The sequence below is a fragment of the Schistocerca cancellata genome, chromosome 5, assembly GCF_023864275.1.
Source record: "Schistocerca cancellata isolate TAMUIC-IGC-003103 chromosome 5, iqSchCanc2.1, whole genome shotgun sequence".
NCBI lineage: Eukaryota > Metazoa > Arthropoda > Insecta > Orthoptera > Acrididae > Schistocerca > Schistocerca cancellata.
The window spans coordinates 138,766,852-138,788,929 of record NC_064630.1 but is presented as its reverse complement, the minus strand read 5'-3'; the positions used below and the strand labels follow the sequence as shown (position 1 = coordinate 138,788,929).

At 39.6% G+C, this 22,078-nt stretch overlaps 1 protein-coding gene across 4 annotated transcripts in view; it reads left to right on the top strand.

Moving 5' to 3' along the window:
* The window catches only part of LOC126188272 (tubulin epsilon and delta complex protein 1-like), a 110,673-nt gene that overhangs the window by 62,551 nt on the left and 26,044 nt on the right, over positions 1 to 22,078 (top strand). For all 4 annotated transcript variants that reach the window (XM_049929852.1, XM_049929851.1, XM_049929854.1 and 1 more), the window contains one exon: positions 6,518 to 6,732. In XM_049929852.1, the coding sequence (XP_049785809.1) occupies positions 6,518 to 6,732 (215 nt within the window). The remainder of the gene's footprint in view (positions 1 to 6,517; positions 6,733 to 22,078) is intronic.

The following is a 22,078-nucleotide window of genomic DNA, read 5'->3' as shown; positions in this document are numbered from 1 at the left end:
AAAATAAATGTTATGTTGGAGTAGATGACATCTCTAACAAGATATTGAAACAATGTGGAGCAGTTAAAACTGATGTTCTGAGTCACATCTGTAATGCAACACTAACTCAAGGTATTTTCCCAGACAGGTTAAAATACTCCATTGTTAAGCCTCTGTACAAAAAAGGGGACACCACAGAGTCAATAATTACTGGCCAGTATCCTTCCTTACAGCATTTTCAAAAATTGTTGAGAAAGTAATGTACTAAAGAGTGGTTAGCCATCTTAGCAGTAATGGGATACTTAGTAAATCACAGTTTGGATTTCAAAAATGCTGTTCCACTGAGACAGTAAAGTGCAATTTCACTGCCCACATAATAAAGTCTTTAAATAGTAAAATATCACCAATAGGAACTTCCTATGACTTATCCAAAGTGTTTGATTGTGTGAACCATGACAGTCTGTTACAGAAATTACAATTATATGGTTTAAATGAAAGAGGATATGAGTGGTTTAAGTCATATCTACAGAACAGGAAGCAAAAAGTTTCTTTATATGGCTTAAGTGATTTAAGGAAGTTTCCCACTTAATCTAATTGGGATGAAATTACATTAGATGTTCCACAGTGTTCAATCATGGGTCCCCTTCTGTTCTTGATGTACACTACATGATCAAAAGTATCCGGACACCCCCAAAAAACATACTTTTTCATATTAAGTGCATTGTGTTGCCACCTATTGCCAGGTACTCCAATGTCAGCGACCTCAGTAGTCATTAGACGTTGTGAGAGAGCAGAAGGGGGCGCTCCCCGGACCTCACGGACTTCGAACGTGGTCAGGTGAACGTACAGCACAAAAGCGTACAGGCCGACCTCGTCTGTTGACTGACAGAGATCGCCTACAGTTGAAGAGAGTCGTAATGTGTAATAGACATCTCCAGACCATCACACAGGAGTTCGAAACTGCATCAGGATCCACTGCAAGTTTATAACAGTTTGGTGGGAGGTGAGAAAACTTGGATTTCATGGTCGGGCGGCTGCTCGTAAGCCACACATCACGCTGGCAAATGACGCCTCACTTGGTGTAAGGAGTGTAAACATTGTACAATAGAACAGTGGAAAGATGGTACGTGGAGTGAGGAATCACGGTACACAATGTGGCGATCCGATGGCAGGGTGTGGGTATGGCGAATGCTCGGTGAACGTCATCTGCCAGTGTGTGTAGTGCCAATAGTAAAATGCGGAGGCAGTGGTGTTGTAGTGTGGTCATGTGTTTCATGGAGGGGGCTTGCACCCCTTGTTGTTTTGCATGGCACTATCACAGCACATGCCTACATTGATGTTTTAAGCACTTTCTTGCTTCCCACTGCTGAAGAGTGATTCGGGGATGGCAATTGCATCTTTCAAAACGATCAAGCACCTGTTCATAATGCACGGCCTGTGGCATGGCGGAGTGGTTACATGACAATAATGTCCCTGTAATGGACTGGCCTGCACAGAGTCCTGATCTGAATCCTATAGAACACCTTTGGGATGTTTTGGAATACCGACTTTGTGCCACCCCTCACCAACTGACATCAATACCTCTCCTCAGTGCAGCAGTCTGTGAAGAATGGGCTACAATTCCCCAAGAAACCTTCCAGCACCTGATTGAACATATGCCTGCGAGTGTGAAAGTTGTCGTCAAGGCTAAAGGTGGGCCAACACCATATTGAATTCCAGCATTACTGATGGAGGGTAACTCGTAAGTCATTTTCAGCCAGGTGTCTAGATACGTTTGATCACATAGTGTATGTGAATGACCTCCCTCCTTATCTGAAATAAGAAACTTACTGATGATATGAGCATTATTATTAATCCAGTAAAAGAAACTCCAATAGAAAATGATACAAATAAAGTCTTTGGAAAAGCTATTGATTCTACGAATGGCCTCGCTCTGAACTTTGAGAAACACAGTACATCCAATTTTCTACTGTGAGGAGTACAGTTTCTTCAATAAATATAACTCATCAACGGAAGTCAGTAGCCAAGGTAGAGCATACTAAGTTTTTGGGAGTATATATAGATGAGAATCTTAATTAGAAAATTTGTATTTTGTATCTCCTAAAACGATTAGGTTCAGCATCTTTTGCAACCAGAATAATTGCTAATTTTTAGGATATAGAAATTAGCAAGCTAACATAGTTTGCTTACTTTCACTCTATGATGTCATACAGAATAAGAATTTGAGGTAGCTCAACACTTAGGCAAAAAGTATTCACTGCTCAAAAGAAAGTGGTTAGAATAATGTGGGGGGGGGGGCTCATAGTCACACATCTTGTAGGCATCTCTTTAGAAGGTTAGGAATTCTTACAACAGCTTCACAGTACATTTACTCAGTAATGAAATTTGTTCTCAACAACTTGGACCAATTTAAAAACAGCAGTGACATTCGTGATCGTAATACCAGAAGACAGACTGACTGACACTATCCTCGACTTAACCTATATTTGGCACAGAAAGGGGTTAAATATGCTGCTGAAAATTCTTGAATAGGAATAAATAAATCTAAAGGTAAAATACTTGCATTTTGTCCTGTTTAAGGGATTGAGGTAGGTAATAAAAATTTTAAGCTTTTTTTCCAAAAAAATACTAGTATTATAATTGCAAAAGTAACTCTACCAAGTGACAAAGTTCATTTTGCAATTATTATGCTAGTATGGATTGTTTGTTGATGATGTATTAGTTATTGTAAAGGAGACAGACAGAATTACTGAAGATTTGAACAGATCGAACCACAAATTTTAAATAACATCGACTGGATATTTCAAGATTAAAATGTCATATCTGGAAAAGAAAATTAAAATAAGTTCACAGTGAGTGCATGTGGAGAAAATCCTTATATGTTTCAAGTTTGATTAAGTCAAATAGCTACACATGTGGAACAGGGAAAGAGGACAAATTAAGAAAATCTTGTGAATGATTCGTCACTAGGGAGGACAGAACCATATCAAGACTCCATATAGGGTCCAGTGTACCTTAACAGTAATATCTCATCCAAACATCAGATTTGCTGTTAATTAATTAAGCAAATTTTGTAATAAGACAGTGTTGAGTCACTGGGGAATGCTGAAACACTTTTTCGGTGCCTAAAAAGAACTGCAAAGTGTGACATATTTTTTAATGTAAGCTTAACACTGCTTCCTTATGATGATTCTGCTTATGGCGGTCATATCTCAACTAGATTGCAAGTGGAACAGGAAAGGAAATGACTAGTAATGGTATGGGGTACCCTCCGCCACACACCATAAGATGGATTGCAGAGTATTGATGTAGATGTAAACATCAATGTTTTACCAGCGAAGTTGTCATCTTCTGAGAGCACCTCTTTGATAAGTATGCTTGAAAGTAACATCTGGTGGCTACTTCAACAGCTAAAGTGAATTGCTGAGCTGCCATCTCTTCAGTATAAGATAACTTGGAGGAGGACTTGAAATCTCTCGTTTGAATAAAACAACAGAACTGTGTATCGACAATCAAGCTGACATACAAACGTTTAAGAATACCTGTGAAAGAAAAACAACACGAAACGAGATACATATTGAACTTGGAATAAAGTTCTTTCAAAAACATGTAGAAAAGACTGTCATATGAAAATGCAATGAGAGCTCTAATATACTTCTTAAACCACTGACTCGTAAAGTGAAGGAAAAAGTTGAGAGTTAAACATTCATCTTCATTTGTGTTGCATTATTATGGATTGTGTAGGACATTAACATGTACTCATATGTTCCTCATCTTTTCGTGTAGTGTTGTTATAATATCTCTTTGTCAGTGATATTTTGTTTGCTGTGTGTTCAGTTAAAGTGTTATGTGTTTCATATCATTCAAATGCTTACCTTCTAATGAAGTCAATCAATGCCACTGCACAGTTGAAAGTCTGCAACTAATCTCTCTTGGAATGTCAAAAATTTCAAAATAGGTACTGATTCCAATCTGGTGGCGAGCCTCACAGAGCCTTAAGTGCTTGTGTTAACTTACTTGCTGCACCATAGCATTTCAGATAAGAGAATCTGTTTAGGTTTTCTTGAATCCTGCAGTGTTACTCGTGCTTAGAGCACAAACATCAGCCACCAATGACAGGAATGATTGCCATGTTTGTTTGCAACATTGGCGCAACTTCAATCTTGATGATATTACAGGAAATTTCTGTCTGCAATAATTGTCCAGTAAAGGACAGATTTATTGAAAAGACAGCATTACATATCTACCTAAAGTGGCAACTTGATGGGCAAACATCTATTAGGTGCACTACGAATGTAGTGGTATGGTCAAGTTGGGAACTCGGGTCTCACGGGGAGCGTGCAAGGTATAATTCCCTGCAGGCACACTATCCTCTGTGCCCTCGGTGGCTCAGATGGATAGAGCGTCTCTATGTAAGCAGGAGGTCCCGGGTTCGAGTCCCGGTCGGGGTACACATTTTCAACATGCCCCCAATGAAGTACATCAGTGCCGGTTTGCAGCTAGGGTGTCCATTTAATTATCATTTCATACTTCCATAGTAGGTGGGAGATATACACATTTGTCGAGGACAAGAAGAAAATTCCTTGCAGTCTTGTCTCAGTTACCATGAAAAATCATGACATGCTGCTTGAAACAACATACTTGAGTCCCATTTAGCTTACATTCACTGAATGAGTCAAATTTAAGTGGAAGCAACGTGGATCTCTTTACTTATTCTCTCTCTCTCTCTCTCTCTCTCTCTCTCTCTCACACACACACACACACACACACACACACACACACACACACACACACACACACACATGCCGCTTGCACTCTCAAGTAACTAAAGTTAGTGTTTAACATCAGTGATATAATATCAAAAGTGCTGAAAAAAGACACTACTCATAGCAATATATATATATAATAGAGGGAAACATTCCACGTGCGAAAAATATATCTAAAAACAAAGATGATGAGACTTGCCAAACAAAAGCGCTGGCAGGTCGATAGACACACAAACATACACACAAAATTCAAGCTTTCGCAACAAACGGTTGCTTCATCAGGAAAGAGGGAAGGAGAGGGAAAGACGAAAGGATGTGGGTTTTAAGGGAGAGGGTAAGGAGTCATTCCAATCCCGGGAGCGGAAAGACTTACCTTAGGGGGAAAAAAGGACAGGTATACACTCGCGCGTGCACACACACACATATCCATCCGCATATACACAGACACAAGCAGACATTTGTAAAGGCAAAGAGTTTGAAACTCATGCCTTGGTGCACGGCCAGCACATCTTGGCACAGTGTTACACCGTCCGGGTTATCTTGATACTTCCCACTAACACCAACCTATCCGAACTCCGAAGATGGGAACTTGCTCTTCAATATATCCTCTCTTCCCGTTACCCACCAGGCCTCAATCTCCGCTAATTTCAAGTTGCCGCCACTCATACCTCACCTGTCATTCAACAACATCTTTGCCTCTGCACTTCCGCCTCGACTGACATCTCTGCCCAAACTCTTCGCCTCTGTGTATGTCTACTTGTGTCTGTATATGTGTGGATGGATATGTGTGTGTGTGCGCGAGTGCATACCCGTCCTTTTTTCCCTCTAAGGTAAGTCTTTCCGCTCCCGGGATTGGAATGACTCCTTACCCTCTCCCTTAAAACCCACATCCTTTTGTCTTTCCCTCTCTTTCCTGACGAAGCAACTGTTGGTTGCGAAAGCTAGAATTTTGTGTGTATGTTTGTGTGTCTATCGATGTGCCAGCACTTTAGTTTGGTAAGTCACATCATATTTGTTTTTAGATATATTTTTCCCATATATATATATATATATATATATATATATATATATATATATATATATAAAAAGAAAGATGATGAGACTTACCAAACAAAAGCGCTGGCAGGTCGGTAGACACACAAACATACACACAAAATTCTAGCTTTCGCAACCAACAGTTGCCTCGTCAGGAAAGAGGGAAGGAGAGGGAAAGACAAAAGGATTTGGGTTTTAAGGGAGAGGGTAAGGAGTCATTCCAATATATATATATATATATATATATATATATATATACCAGCCACAGAACATTATATTTTGCTTACAGAGTTCTCCCAGCACTTAATATACAAAACAGACATTCACAACAAATCGAGAACAGACAGTTGTGATCATCAGGTGCACTTCTTGGTTGAATGAAGGATGCTCACCTTATACCTTCATGTGGCACTCTCACTCCTACAGACGTCAGACCTTTGTCCATCATTGTTCCACTGAAACTACCTCTGTGTTCTTAATAACCTTACTGGCTTCAGAAAGTTGCACTTACAAAATATGTGTGTAATTGGACTCCTGTCTCAGGGACCTAGAAAAAAATTTTAACATGCTACATATAAATTCACTTTAAGGGACCTTGTTAGTTTGTGTGTGTGTGTGTGTGTGTGTGTGTGTGTGTGTGTGTGTGTGTGTGTGTGTGTGTGTGTGTGTGAGTGAGTGTAAAGAAAACATTTTACACTCAGAATGAATATTTTCTCTTGGTTATTGCTCTGTTGCAGATGATATTCAATTTGTGAAGATGAGTCTTCTTGTCCTGGGATATGAAAATTTTGAATTTTATAGCCTCCCTTCAGATATGTCATCTGGAAGCAGAGAGCTATTAATTGCATTTTCGTGGCTTATAGCAAAAACAAATGTACTCGAAAGCATTGTGCAACAGAAGGTCTTGGAGTCTCCACTGGTATCTGAATACGGTAACAAACAACATGTACAGGTATGAAATTTTGTGTATTTTTAAAAAAATAACAGACAGCTCAAGAGTGATGTTCAAAAGATTGTTTGTTGCACATTTGATGAGACCTGTGTTGCTCTTCTCTTCTGTTTTGTTTTCAGTTCAGTCCAAAGACTGGTTTGATGCAAATTGATGCAGCACACTAGTCTGCCCTGTGCAAACCTCGTCACCTCTGATTAACCACTGTGATTTACGTCCATTTAAACCTGTTTACTGTATTCATCCCTTATTCCCCCTCTACAATTTCTAACCCCTTTCCTTCTCCTCACACTTCCCTCCACTACCAGACTGATGATTCTCTGATGCCCCAGGATGTGTCATATCAGACAATCCTTTCATTTAGTCAATTTCTGCCATAAATTTCTGTTCTACTCAATTTGATTTAGAACATCCTCATTAGTCACTTGATATACACATATAATCTTCAGCATTCTTCAATATCAACACATTTCATAAGCTTCTATTCTCTTCCTGTCTGATTTATTTAATATGATTGTTTCACTTCTGTACAGACTACACCCCAGACAAATACATTCAGAGCAGACTTCGTAACAGTGGAATTTGTATTAGATGTTAACAATTTCCTCTCCTTAAGAAATGTTTTTCTAGCTGTAGTCCGTCTTCATTTTATATCCCCTCTACTTCTGCCATCGTCAGTTATTTTGTTGCCAGAATAGCAAAATTAAGGTACTACTCTTAATGTCTTATTCTCTAACGCAAGTTTCTCAGTATTGCATGATTTAATCCACCCACTTTGCGATAACCTTGTTTTACTTTTGTTGGTGTTTATCTTATTATTTCTTTTCAAAGCATTATCAAGTCTGTTCAGCTGCTCTTCCAAGTTCTTTCCTGTATCACAGAATTACAAAGTCGTCAGCAAACCTCATATCTCTTATTTCAGAAACTTAACCCCTTTCCAAATTTCTCTTGTGTTTCCTTTACTGCTTGTTCAGTTGTCATAGTGAATAACATGGGGAGTAAGCTACAACCCTGACTCATTCTCTTCTCAATTACTGTTTTCCTTTTGTGTCCTTCAACACTTAAAACTGCAGTCTGGTTTCTGTAAAAGCTGTAAATAATCTTTCGGTCACTGTATTTTATCCCTGCTACCCTCAAATTTTTTTGCTTTGCTTCAATCTCTGTTCTAGACTCAGTCTGTTTTGCAACCATGATCTATTAAATTGATGGTGCAGTAATATTTGCACCTGTGAATTGGAATTATTACATTCCTTATGAAGTTTGTGGTTATTACAGCTGTGCCGTATATCTTATACATCTGATGAAATATATCAGTCACGGTTGGCTCTCCCAAGGATATAAATAGTTCTGCGGGAATGTCATCTACTCAAAGGGCCTTGTTTCGGCTTAGATCTTTCAGTGCTCTACCAAATTCTTCTTATAATATCACCCATTTCCTTAAATTCCTGTCTTTGAGAAATTTCTTTAAATGGTCTCTCTGCAATCTTTTGGTGTCTCGAGGTTTGTTCCACTTACACAGCCATCTACCATCAAGTGGTAGCTATGATTAAATTATGCTCTGTGCACAATTCTACCAGGCATCTCCTCTTCCAGTCCTTTTCCCCAATCCATATTCACCTGCTATCTTTCCTTTTCCAACTACTGAATGCCTGTTATCTGTGACAAATTTCCGTCTCCCTTAACTGTCTGAATGTCATTTACATCCTCATGTATTTTTTCAGTCTTTTGATTATCTGCAGAGATAGTTGGCATATGAACTTGCACTACTGTGGTTGGTGTTGGCTTAGTGTCTATCTTCATTACGATAATGCATTCACTATGCTGTTCTTAGTAGCTAACCTGTATTCCTGTTTTCTTATTGATTTGAAGTCTACTCCTGCATTACCTTACTTGATTTTGTGTTAATAATCCTATACTGATCTGACCGGAAGGCCTGATCTTTCTGCCACCAAACTTCACTAATTCCTCACCAACTTCAGCCTATCAATTTCCATTTTTAAATCATGTAGCCTACCTATCCGATTAAGGGATCTCACATTCTGTGTTCTGACCGATAGAATTCCAGTTTTGTTTTTCCTGATGATATCGTCGTCCTGCTTAGTTCTCACCCGGAGATACAATTGGGTACTATTTTACCCAAAAGGATCATCAAGCCATACAGTCAAGATGCATGCCTTGGAGGGGGGGGGGGGGGGGGGACTGAGGGGAATATTGGTGCTTTCAGTCACTCTTGGTACTACCACATCAAGGCCATGTCTGCTGCTGCTACAGGCTCAGATCTGTCAGTCAGCCGTCCATCATCTTTCATTATAAAAAATATTTAGTATTTATCAGACATGGGGCAGATAGCAGTAGCCAAATACAACTAGTTATGTTTATAGTTACGAGGTTTTACAAGGAGCTCGAAGTAGTTAAGAGATTACCGTTTATAAAGCACTAGAAATCGTATATGCAGAAGAAAAGAGAACCTATTGCTAGAGAAAGTACGTGGTAAATGAACGTGTGTCATCCCAACTAAATGCCCTTTGTTAGTCAGCATTCATTAGAGTACTGAGTAATGTGCCTGAAGAAAACTGTGGGAATAGTATTAGTAAAGGAAAAGAGTTTTCTAATTCATTGTTGTCCAGCTTAAAAGTCTGCAAATGGTCATGTACTTGGTTTATTTATTTTATAGAAGAAATTTGTTTTTGAAACTCTGTGGCAAATTGGTGTCTAAAATTAGGATATTGCAAATGACAAATGTAAAAATATAGACAGCAGCATCATTTTTCTGCTTGAGGAAGCTATGAGGTGTTGTAAATCAACTTATTGCAACCTTTCTTTTCTTTTCTCTCCTAGTTTTATCTGTAATTTTTGAGATCTAGAGGATCTGCATTGCCTAACTGTCACAACGTCTTGATCGTGTTATCTTCCCTCATATCCACCAAAATAAGCCTCATTGTTCCTGTGGGGAGCCATCCTCTGTATATGCCTGTACCACAGCAATAGTTCCAGTTGAAGAGCCTCACAACAGCCTTCAGTCTATCTTAGTTGTTGCCAGATACCCTCATTCTTTTTTCAACTATTTTCTTTTCCGTAGGCAAGAATGGAGGAACTTCATTTCTATTGCCTAGACTGGTTCTTACTTCTTCCAGTAACTTTTGGTGCTTCTAGTCTGTAAATCAGTATAGGTAGGATGATCTTAGTTCTGTGCTGGAGCATTTCCACAAGGTCTAAGAAACTTTTTGTATTCTAAATCTACATCTACATGACTACCCTGCAGTTCACATTTAAGTGCCTAACCACCTTCAGACTGTTTCTCTACCGTTGTACTCCAATGGTGCTTGGGAAAAATGATCACTCAAATCATTCTGTATGAGCTCTGATTCCTCTTATTTCATAATGATGGTCATTTCTCCCTATGTATGTTGGTGACAATAAAATATTTTCACATTCAGAGAAGAAAATTGGTGATTGAAATTTCGTGGAAAGATTTCGCCACAACAAAAAATGTAAAAATGATTGCCATCCAAACTCACTTATCATATGTGTGACCTTCTGTCCCCTATTTCATAAAATTACAAAACGAGCTATCCTTCTTTTAACTTTTCAATGTCGTCTGTTGATCCTATGTGGTAAGGATCCCTTACAGCACAACAATAGTCTAGCAGAAGATGAAAAAGTGTAGTGAGGTGATCTCTTTAGAAAACCTGTCGCATCTTCTAAGCATTCTGTCAATATAACATCGTCTATGGTTCGCCTTCTCCACAGTGTTATCTGTTCCAATTTAAGTTGTTCATAATTGTGATTTCTAGGTGTTTATTTGATCTGGCAGCCTATATATTTGTGTGATTTATCATGTAACCAGAATTTGATGGATTTATTTTTGAAGTTATGCGGATGACCTCGCACTTTCCCTTATTGAGAGGCAATTGCCACTTTTCACACCAATACAAATATCACGGTTTTGATCTTCTGATGGTGTTACTAAACAGTAAATGATAGCACCACCTGCAAACAATCTAAGAGGGCTGCTCAGATTGTCTCCTAACTTGTTTATGTACATTAGGAGCACCAGGGGGGGTCCATAACACTTCCTTCAGGAATGCCGAATATCACATGTTTTACTTGATTTTCTGTTGGTTACTACATGCTGTGACCTTTCTGACAAGAAATCGTGAATCCAGTCGAACAACTGAAATGATGCCCCATAGGTAGAGGTCTGCGCGGATGCAGATATCCGCGGTATTTGTTACTTGGCGGATAAAATCGTTACCGGCGCAGATATCCGCGGGTGATCTGCGGATAATGAGCAAGGCATCTGCCCAGTACGTATGTTGCAATGTTAGTTGAAAACTGCGAGTCTGTTGACATTCCTGGAATCTTGCAGGGCCCGGGTGGAGCGGATGTCTGTTGTCCCCAGCCCCTGGCTACGACCGACGTAGCAGTACCCAAGAGACTTGCGCCTAATCCGTTTCCGCGACCATGTCTTTTGTGTGGCCTGTGAAGTGAAGTGCTCTCTGGGTGGCAAACCTGCCCACTGTCTACCAGACAGGTGCCCGTTGCAATTTTCCGCTGCCTTCAGTTAGCGCTTTGTAGTGACCGAGAGACAACGTGCACTGTAGCAAATATCAGTGAGAGTTCTTTCTTCAAATGAACACCATATCGATGGATACAATTTCGTGAAAGGTGAAAAAAGGTGATTTTACATTAGTGAAGGAAAACAAATTGAAATCCCCAATATGGAAAAAATTCGGATACATATTTGATGGCAACGAAAAGATAAAAGATATAGTGGCTTGTTTTGCATGTAAAAAAGTATATTCCTACACTCGACACAAAAGTGGAACTTCAAATTTGCTGAAACATTCGTGTGAGGCTGGACAAAGTAGCATAAGTACTTGTTTAAATACCAAGAGAGATGTGAAAATTCCTGAAGTTCCGAAAATTTGAAGACAGCCGCGACAGAAAAACTTTTCCATCTTGTCAGCAAAAACATTTTACCATTCGAAGTTGCGTGTGGATCTGGGTTTCTTGAGACGGCACAGTTTCTTATGATTGTGGGAGCCAAGTACGGTGCAGTGAGTGCTAAGGAATTGCTACCTCATCCAACCACAATATCCAGAAATTTGAAAGAAACGGCCGATCGTCTGCGTGAAACTGTCTCCGCAGAAGTGAAGAATATATTCAGAGATATAGGTGGAGCACTAACTGTTGATTTATGGACTGATTCGTACCGTAAAATAAACTATATGGGAGTGACTGCACATTATGTTAATTATGAAGAAGTGAAACTTGAGGATCAAGTGTTGTACACCAGAAATTTTGAGAGTAAGATTTTTTTTTTTTTTAATAAAATAAATCGAACGACCGTAGTATCTTAATATATATATATATATATATATATATATATATATATATATATATATATATATATATATATATATATATATATATATATAAACATGAGAAAACATTAAACTTGAATTAATTAAGATACTACGGTCGTTCGATTTATTCACTGCTGTGAATAACATCATGTTCTTTACGGATAGAGGTCCAAATAGTGTGGCAGCACTTTGCCAATACAAGAGGCTCTCGTGCTCAGCACACATTCTTAATACTGTACTGGAGCACACGACTCGAGGAGATGCGAATGACGAGAAGAGTGACGTCCAGCGACTAATAATTTGTCTTAGTAATTGAGACCAATTTGAGGATGTTTTAAAGTGTGAAAAACTTTGTTAAGTTGAGAATGAAACAGATATTTCATTTATCGCTAGGTCTTAATTCGATAAATCAGCCAAAAGGTGAGGTTCGAGATTTCAATCGTATTTTTAGCTAAAGCTAAATGGACTCCTAATTTCTATAACCACCGATTTTGTTGTCACTCTTCGGAAGACGAGTTATTTCTTCCAGACAACGTCAATTATTGCTGGCAGTTTAACTTTTTCACAGGTGCACCAGCGTTTTGCAGTGTAGGCCTAATACTGTAAATATTTTCACCTGGAAATGACGAGGACTGAACACGTAAGCTACAATATATCCATCAGCTGACATGAATGGCTTCAAAATTTGACGCATCGAAGCAGTGAGTACAAGAAAACTGTCGGTAAATGATTCAATGTGCTAGTAACAGTTTAAAACCATTGTTATTTTCAGCTGCCTTGGCACAAGAGCAGTGAAATATAGTTGTTTCTATACACGTATTTTCATCATTTAATACTATTACATTGAATTTTATTTTTTTTAAATAGCGTTTCCAATCTCACGAGATCCGAGCCGCTACTGTGTGTGCTCCGGAGCGCCAATGCTTTCCTGTTTGGAATGATCTGCTTTAGAGTAGGTATAGAGCATTTCCTGTGATTGAAGAAGTCAAAAGTAATTAAGTTGTCACAGAAATGGCACCCTAGCAATAACTATATCATTACATACCATAATTCTAAGTACTACTGTCTATTAATATTAATTACTCATTCAAAACTTAAACACATGTGGATGCGGATAAGGAACTTGCGGATGCGGATTAATTGCTGCAGATGCAGTTGCGGATTAGGCCCTTGTGGATGCGGTGCGGATGCGAATTGCACTTTTCTTATCTGCGCAGACCTCTACCCATAGGCATGCAGTTTGATTAGGAACAGTGTCTAAAGCCTTAAGGAAATCTAGAAATACGGAATAAATTTGAGTTTCCCCATCGATAGCACTCATTAATTTATGTGAATAAAGAGCTACTTTTGTTTCACAAGAATTATATTTTCTGAATTCGTGTTGAATGCGTGTCAATAAATTGTAACCTTTGATGTAATTCACATTGTTCAAACACAGTACACATTCCAAAATCTCTTATTTCCCTTCTTGAATATTGGTGTGACCTGTGCAACTTTCTAGTCTCTTGATACAGATCTTTCGTTGAAGAAGTTTTTGTATATGATGGCTAAGTATGGGGCTATTGTATCAGCATTCTCAAAGGAACCTGACTGGTGTACAATCTCAACTGGAGGCCTTGCTATTATTAAGTGATTTTAAGCTGTGTCACTGCACCAAGGATATCTACTTGTATGTTACTCATGTTGGCAGCTGTTTTTGATTCGAATTCTGGAGTATTTACTTTGTCGTCCTTGGTAAAGTAATTTCAGAAAACTGTGTTTAATAACTCTGCTGTAGCAGTGCTGTCGTCAGTAATGTTACCAGCGGTATCACGCAGTGAAGGTGTTGATTGTGCTTGCCATGGTATGCTGTACATATGCCCAGAATTTATTTGGATATTCTGTCATACTTCAAGGCAGAGTTTCACTGTGGAAGCTATTAGAAGCATCTCACATTGGGATCCGCACTAAGTTTCGAGCTTCAGTAAGACATCGCCAATCCTGGAGACTTTGTGTTCTTTGAAATTAGGTATGCTTTTTTTTTTTTTATTGCTTCTGCAACAGTGTTCTGACCTATTCTGTGTACCTTGGGGGATCAGTACCATCTTTTATTAATTTATTTGGTGTAAAACTCTGAATTGCCCCAGACACTGTTCCTTTGATCTCAAGTGGCATCTGGTCTACACCTATGTAGTTAGGAGTGGAGACTGTCTCTTAGGAAGATATCAGGCAGAATTTTTATCCACTTGTTTAAATAAATATATGTTGCATTTACTTTCAGTGGATTTTGATGTTACAGTATTCAGTCTTGCTACGACAAACTTGTGGTCACTAATACTTCTATCCCTCATAATGCTACCTATTTGCTCGGGATTTTTTGTTGCTAAGAGGTCAAGCATGTCTTCATGGCCATTCACACTTTAAGTGAGCCCCTGAACTGTTGTTCTTGTGGTCTTCAGTCCTGAGACTGGTTTGATGCAGCTCTCCATGCTACTCTATCCTGTGCAAGCTTCTTCATCTCCCAGTACCTAATGCAACCTACATCCTTCTGAATCTGCTTAGTGTATTCATCTCTTGGTCTCCCCCTACGATTTTTACCCTCCACGCTGCCCTCCAATACTAAATTGGTGATCCCTTGATGCCTCAGAACATGTCCTATCAACCGATCCCTTCTTCTGGTCAAGTTGTGCCACAAACTTCTCTTCTCCCCAATCCTATTCAATACTTCCTCATTAGTTATGTGATCTACCCATCTAATCTTCAGCATTCTTCTGTAGCACCACATTTCGAAAGCTTCTATTCTCTTCTTGTCCAAACTATTTACCGTCCATGTTTCACTTCCATACATGGCTACACTCCATACAAATACTTTCAGAAATGACTTCCTGACACTTAAATCTATACTCGATGTTAACAAATTTCTCTTCTTCAGAAATGCTTTCTTTGCCATTGCCAGTCTACATTTTATATCCTCTCTACTTCGACCATCATCAGTTATTTTGCTCCCCAAATAGCAAAACTCCTTTACTACTTTAAGTGTCTCATTTCCTAATCTAATACCCTCAACATCACCCGACTTAATTCGACTACATTCCATTATCCTCGTTTTGCTTTTGTTGATGTTCATCTTATATCCTCCCTTCAAGACACCATCCATTCCGTTCAACTGCTCTTCCAAGTCCTTTGCTGTCTCTGACAGAATTACAATGTCATCAGCGAACCTCAAAGTTTTTATTTCTTCTCCATGGATTTTAATACCTACTCCGAATTTTTCTTTTGTTTCCTTTACTGCTTGCTCAATATACAGATTGAATAACATCGGGGAGAGGCTACAACCCTGTCTTACTCCCTTCCCAACCACTGCTTCCCTTTCATGTCCCTCGACTCAAAACTGCCATCTGGTTTCTGTACAAATTGTAAATAGCCTTTCGCTCCCTGTATTTTACCCCTGCCAGTTTTAGAATTTGAAAGAGAGTATTCCAGTCAACATTGTCAAAAGCTTTCTCAAAGTCTACAAATGCTAGAAACGTAGGTTTGCCTTTCCTTAATCTTTCTTCTAAGATAAGTCGTAAGGTCAGTATTGCCTCACGTGTGCCAGTATTTCTGCGGAATCCAAACTGATCTTCCCCGAGGTCGGCTTCTACTAGTTTTTCCATTCGTCTGCAAAGAATTCGTGTTAGTATTTTGCAGCTGTGGCTTATTAAACTGATTGTTCGATAATTTTCACATCTGTCAACACCTGCTTTCTTTGGGATTGGAATTATTATATTCTTCTTGAAGTCTGAGGGTATTTCGCCTGTTTCATACATCTTGCTCACCAGATGGTAGAGTTTTGTCAGGACTGGCTCTCCCAAGGCCGTCAGTAGTTCCAATGGAATGTTGTCTACTCCGGGGGCCTTGTTTCGACTCAGGTCTTTCAGTGCTCTGTCAAACTCTTCACGCAGTATCGTATCTCCCATTTCATCTTCATCTACATCCTCTTCCATTTCCATAATATTGTCCTCAAGTACATCACCCTTGTATAGACCCTCTATATACTCCTTCCACCTTTCTGCTATCCCCTCTTTGCTTAGAACTGGGTTTCCATCTGAGCTCTTGATGTTCATACAAGTGGTTCTCTTATCTCCAAAGGTCTCTTTAATTTTCCTGTAGGCAGTATCTATCTTACCCCTAGTGAGATAAGCCTCAGCCCGCATCTCGTGGTCGTGCGGTAGCGTTCTCGCTTCCCACGCCCGGGTTCCCGGGTTCGATTCCCGGCAGTGTCAGGGATTTTCTCTGCCTCGTGATGGCTGGGTGTTGTGTGCTGTCCTTAGGTTAGTTAGGTTTAAGTAGTTCTAAGTTCTAGGGGACTGATGACCGTAGCAGTTGAGTCCCATAGTACTCAGAACCGTTTGAGATAAGCCTCTACATCCTTACATTTGTCCTCTAGCCATCCCTGCTTAGCCATTTTGCACTTCCTGTCGATCTCATTTTTGAGACGTTTGTATTCCTTTTTGCCTGCTTCATTTACTGCATTTTTATATTTTCTCCTTTCATCAATTAAATTCAATATTTTTTCTGTTACCCAAGGATTTCTACTAGCCCTCGTCTTTTTACCTACTTGATCCTCTGCTGCCTTCACTACTTCATCCCTCAGAGCTACCCATTCTTCTTCTATTGTATTTCTTTCCCCCATTCCTGTCAATTGTTCCCTTATGCTCTCCCTGAAACTCTGTACAACCTCTGGTTCTTTCAGTTTATCCAGGTCCCATCTCCTTAAATTCCCACCTTTTTGCAGTTTCTTCAGTTTTAATCTACAGGTCATAACCAATAGATTGTGGTCAGAGTCCACATCTGCCCCTGGAAATGTCTTACAATTTAAAACCTGGTTCCTAAATCTCTGTCTTACCATTATATAATCTATCTGATACCTTTTAGTATCTCCAGGGTTCTTCCATGTATACAACCCCTGAACTAATTGCTCAAAAATCATTTTGGGGAAAGCATTTCGTAAAATTTCTGGTAACGTTTTACACCTGCCAACTGTTTTGAATATGTATTTTCTCCAGCATATTGAGGGCAAATTGAAGTCAGCACCAATTATAATTGTATGAGTGGGTTACCTGTTTGTGATGAGACTCAAGTTTTCTTTGAGCTGTTCAGCAACTGAATCATTTGAGTTGGGGGAGTTGGTAAAAGGAACCAATTATTAATTTATTCCGGTTGCACATATAACCTCTAACCATACTAACCTACAGGAACTACCTACTTCAGTTACGCTACAAGACAAACTACTTTTAATAGCAACAAAGATGCTGCTGCCAACTATATTTAATCTGTCTTTTTATAAACGTCGTTTAGTCCTTTGTAAAAATTTCAGCTGGACTTATCTCTGGATTTAGCCACCTTTCAGTACCTTGAATGATTTGAACATCAGTGATTTCTGTTAGCACTTGAAGCACTGATTTTTTTTCCCAACACAGCTATGACAATTTACATCTGTGATGTTGATTGTTGCTATGTCTATCCTCTTCCGGTTTTTGTCATGTGCCTTTTGAAACTGAAGCACTTTCTGCACTTTCCCTAGACCCTCTAACCCAAAAAACTGCCCAGGCCTTTCCACACAGCTCCCGCTACCGATGTAGCCGCCTCCTGCATGTAGTAGTCACCTGACCTATTAAGCAGTACCTGAAACCACAACACCCTATGGTGCAAGTCCAGGAATCTGCAGCCTACACAGTCACAGAAGCATCTGAGCCTCTGGTTCACATCGTCCATTCGGCACTGTACCAAAGGCCCCAAATCGGTCCTGTTGATGATGCTACAGATGGTGAGCTGTGCTTTCATCTCTCAAGCAAGACTGGCAGTCTTTATGACTTCAACTAGCCACCCGAAATCAGAGAGAATCTCTTCTGATCCAAAGTGATACACGTTAGTACCAACATGGGCCCCATCTGAAGCTGGCTGCACACCTGTGCCCTTCATGGTATCCAGAAGCACTCATTCCATATTTGGAAGGACTCCTCTCGGTGTGCACAAAGAGTGCACTTTGGATTTCCTCCCCTCTTCTGCAGGATATCCAATTTCTTGAGGCATGGTGTTGTTTGAAGAAACAGCAATAAGCAATATTCAGGTACTGGAATTTGCCCACTGTATCTTTAGCCTCATTTAAATTATTAACTGGGTTATTGTTGAGTCCTTACTGAACACCAAATGAACTGTCTTGGTTTTGGTGATTTCAAGACCCATTTTTATGAATCCTTGGTGTCAAAGGTCTCGTTTGATTTGTACCTTCACGTCTATCTCACCCTGAATTGTTAAACATTGGCAAACACGAGGGCATTACTTGTTGTCTCCTTTATTTTGATTGTTTTTAAAACTTCGTCCAATAAAATGATGAGAGGAATGGCAAAAGAAAACTTCCTTATTCAGCTCCACTCTTTGTTTTGAAACGTCCTGGTGTTTGCTTGGTTAGCGCTTCTCAGTTGAAAGCTGGCAACAGCGTTACAAGCTGTCAGAGATCTGCTTACACTGTCTCGACTATAGCCACAGTTTGCAAACAGCTGAAGGTGCAGTTAGTCACGATCTGTTGTCCGCATGATGTTGCCTGTAGGGGTGGCAGAGAAACTGACTGTTGCGTGGGGAACATCTAATGTCACTTGTTTTACCCATCACTTTCGCTGCCAAACTACATTAGAGTGTACTCAATGCTGGAGGACGATGCTTATCACAGGGTGAGTAACAGGTTACAACCTATGCCAGTCACTCAAAGCGAGGGTGAATGTGGAGACTGGATGTCTGGCTTAGTCCATTCACCTTATGAGTGGACAAGTGGCTGGTCCTTCAACAAGATTTGATCGGGCACATGGGAGAAAGGGCTAGTTTTCTGGAATTCCAATGTAAGATGCATTATGGATCATCTTACGGAAATAATGCCCAAGGTTGGAAAGAAGTCCAAGGTGCACTCAGTATATCAGGCAGGCACCTTATCCAAGATACGGAGAAGGCCCTACCTGCAGCTATCAAGAGTGCAGGGTGCAGCTATTGAGAGTGCAGAGTACAGTCGTCTGCAAGTAATGCTTATGATGGCACTGGTGACACTTGTCACTTGGGTTCCGAGGCCATCCTCAGTTCCTACAGCAACTGTGGAAATGATGAAGACTACTGGCCTTGCTCATGAGATGCAAGCAAAGCTTACAATTTGCAGTGTCATACCCAGAATTGATTGGAGTCCTTTGGCATGGAGCAAAGTGAAGTTCTCAACCGAGGCTGCATTGATTCTGTAGCGTTCTTGGCTGCAGATTTCTGGGCCTGTGTTAAGGGATTGAGAATTGTAAGAGACTCTACGTCTATACTTTACAAACCACCGTAAAGTGCATGGCAGAGTGAATGTCCCATTATACCAGTTATTAGGATTTCTTCTCATTCTGTTAAAGTATGGAGTGCAGGAGGAATGATTGCTTGAATGCCTCAGTGCATGCCGTAATTATTCTGATCTTGTTCTCATGATTCCTATGTGCGTGGTACGTAGGGGGTTGTAGCGTGTTCCTACAGTTGTCATTTAAAGCCAGTGCATGAAACTTGGTCAGTCATGGTGTATACGACACAGAACACCAATATACGACCCGGGAGATCCGGGAAAAACCCGGGAATTTTTTCATCTGGGAGAAAACCGGGAAAAACCCGGGAATTGTTTACAATTTCGGGAATTTTCATTGTTTTAGTTTTCAGTTAAATTTTTGTGGTTTTGAGTGGTAAGAACCAATACTCCAACAAAGGATATTACTGTACCCCGCTACTGCAGAATAACACTGCAATAATGAAACATGAACGAGAGAAAAAAAAACGTGAAAAAGACGTAAGTTGCAAAGGAAATGCGCCGTACACAACAACAAAACACAGTGCTCATACAAGTGTCTGCCAACAGCAAAATGTGTCAAAGGCTTTTGGAAGACTATGCAATGCTTCACAACAACAAATTGCCTCCGATGAGCGTGACGTGACAACTGTTTAAATGAGATTCCTTTGAGCAGTTGCGGGTGGGCTCTTGTGCATGCGTAGTTGAGTCGCGCATTAGTAGTACTTTCCCCGCTTCTGGTTACAAAAATGTGGCTGGACGCCACTACCTAATATTGCCCCGGTTCGGAAATATACAGGTAGTAAATCCGGGCCTGATGCGCAGAGCAGTTGGAGTTGTGGTGGGAAGATAGGTCGTCTCCACGTGACCTGTGTTTACGTTCAGTATTTTTGTTATTTCCTCTTCGTTTATTGCTCTCACGTTAAATGATAAAACGGATTTTTGTGACCGGAGATATTAAATGAATTAAAATACGTTCGCATAATTACGGAAGGTTAAAATATGTTATTAGTTTCAGATTTTATTTCCACCTTCCTGCCAGTCAAACATTAATCGCCTTACAGAACAATGAAGTTATCTTTGTCGGTTTGCTAAAGAGATTTGGCTTTTATTAATCTTTTCTGCTGAGGCAGTCAGTTTATTTGGAACGAACTGTTTAATTTCACACTGTTGGCTGGTTTAAACTGTTCACTGATTTCAAGTGCACATATGACATTATGCCATAATAAAGAACCAAACATGAGATAATACAATACTGGTACTCAAAAAATATTTACATCCGAATCTGGACATACGAATGTGCACTTTAAGCCGAATTATGCATTTTATGAAATTCCAATGCTCTTGAAGTATCCTCTTTTGTCTTTTTTTATGACATAATGTAAGATCTTTTAATGTTTTACACGTACGAACATATGGCCTTCCTGCGTCATCGCGCGATGACGCCTGTTATCTGGTGCTCTCTTGCAACTGCTGGAACGAACCTATTTCTAACGGGTAGCGGGTGGTGGTTTGAAAAGCATTACATACATTAAAAGCAAATTTCCTTTTACGCAAGATGAACTATGTGCGAGAATGTACGATGAATTTCTTAAATAACAAAGCGTTTGACTCTAATTTTAAAATCAACTCTTTGAGGACGGACATTTAGAAGAATTTTGACCCCAGAAGATCAGATATTTACGTCGTTATTAAAAATTTTACTGGCACATTTGTGTGATGTATCTTAAAGTGTATCACACACAGAAAAGATCAACATTATATTTGGAAGCTTAGCTTCTCTTCCAGCTTATTAATCTTAGAGACCAATATTATATGTGAATGCTATGTATATTAATTTAAACCATTAACTTTTCGTATTTGTGTTTTCGCACTACTGAAGAGTGACCTGCTATTGGCTGACGACATAACGTGTCCTATGCTGACATCAGCTGGTGAGATCACATGACATGAGTTATGAGTGGCTTACAAAAGCGCATCGCAATCTCGATTTCAATGCTTCGGAAAGTAACATGCGGTATTTGGTGGAATTCGAATTTATACCTTCGTAATACTACAAAAATATGCAGCGTACATATTGCTGCACATCAAAGGTGTTTCAAAACGTCCCCCCCCTCCCCCCGAGTTTCGTTTTCTAAAGTGGCGGGAAATTCTACGTCGGTGTATAAAACCATAAACATTCAAAGGATTGATGAATTTTATAGTGCCAAGTGTTGTAGAATCATTCAAGAAAGTTTGCTTTCAGTAATAGGCGAGTACTTCTCATCCAGTATTAGTTGAAGACAACTTCAAAGTTCATAGAATTGACTGGAATGTCCATGGATTCATGACGTGTGTTTTGAAAAGTCAGTCTCAAGAAGCTGTTCTGAACACTTTCTTTGAAAAGTGTTGTGAGTAACTAGTTCAAAATGCACACAAAATGGAAGTCAGAATAGAGAAAGAGTTTAGTGATCGTGAAGTCATCTTAGCTGCAATGGTTGCTAAAGTTAATAAAGCCATCAAGAAAGCTAGGGGAGTTTTTATGCTAGGAAGATCAGATTAGCAGTTGAATAGGTGAATAAATGATGGCAATATAGGTGGCAGTGGTGGTGGCCACAGAGGTATTATGGGCAACATTTAAACAACAAAATTGTTGAGGCTTTCATGGTCACTTGTATGCCTGTTG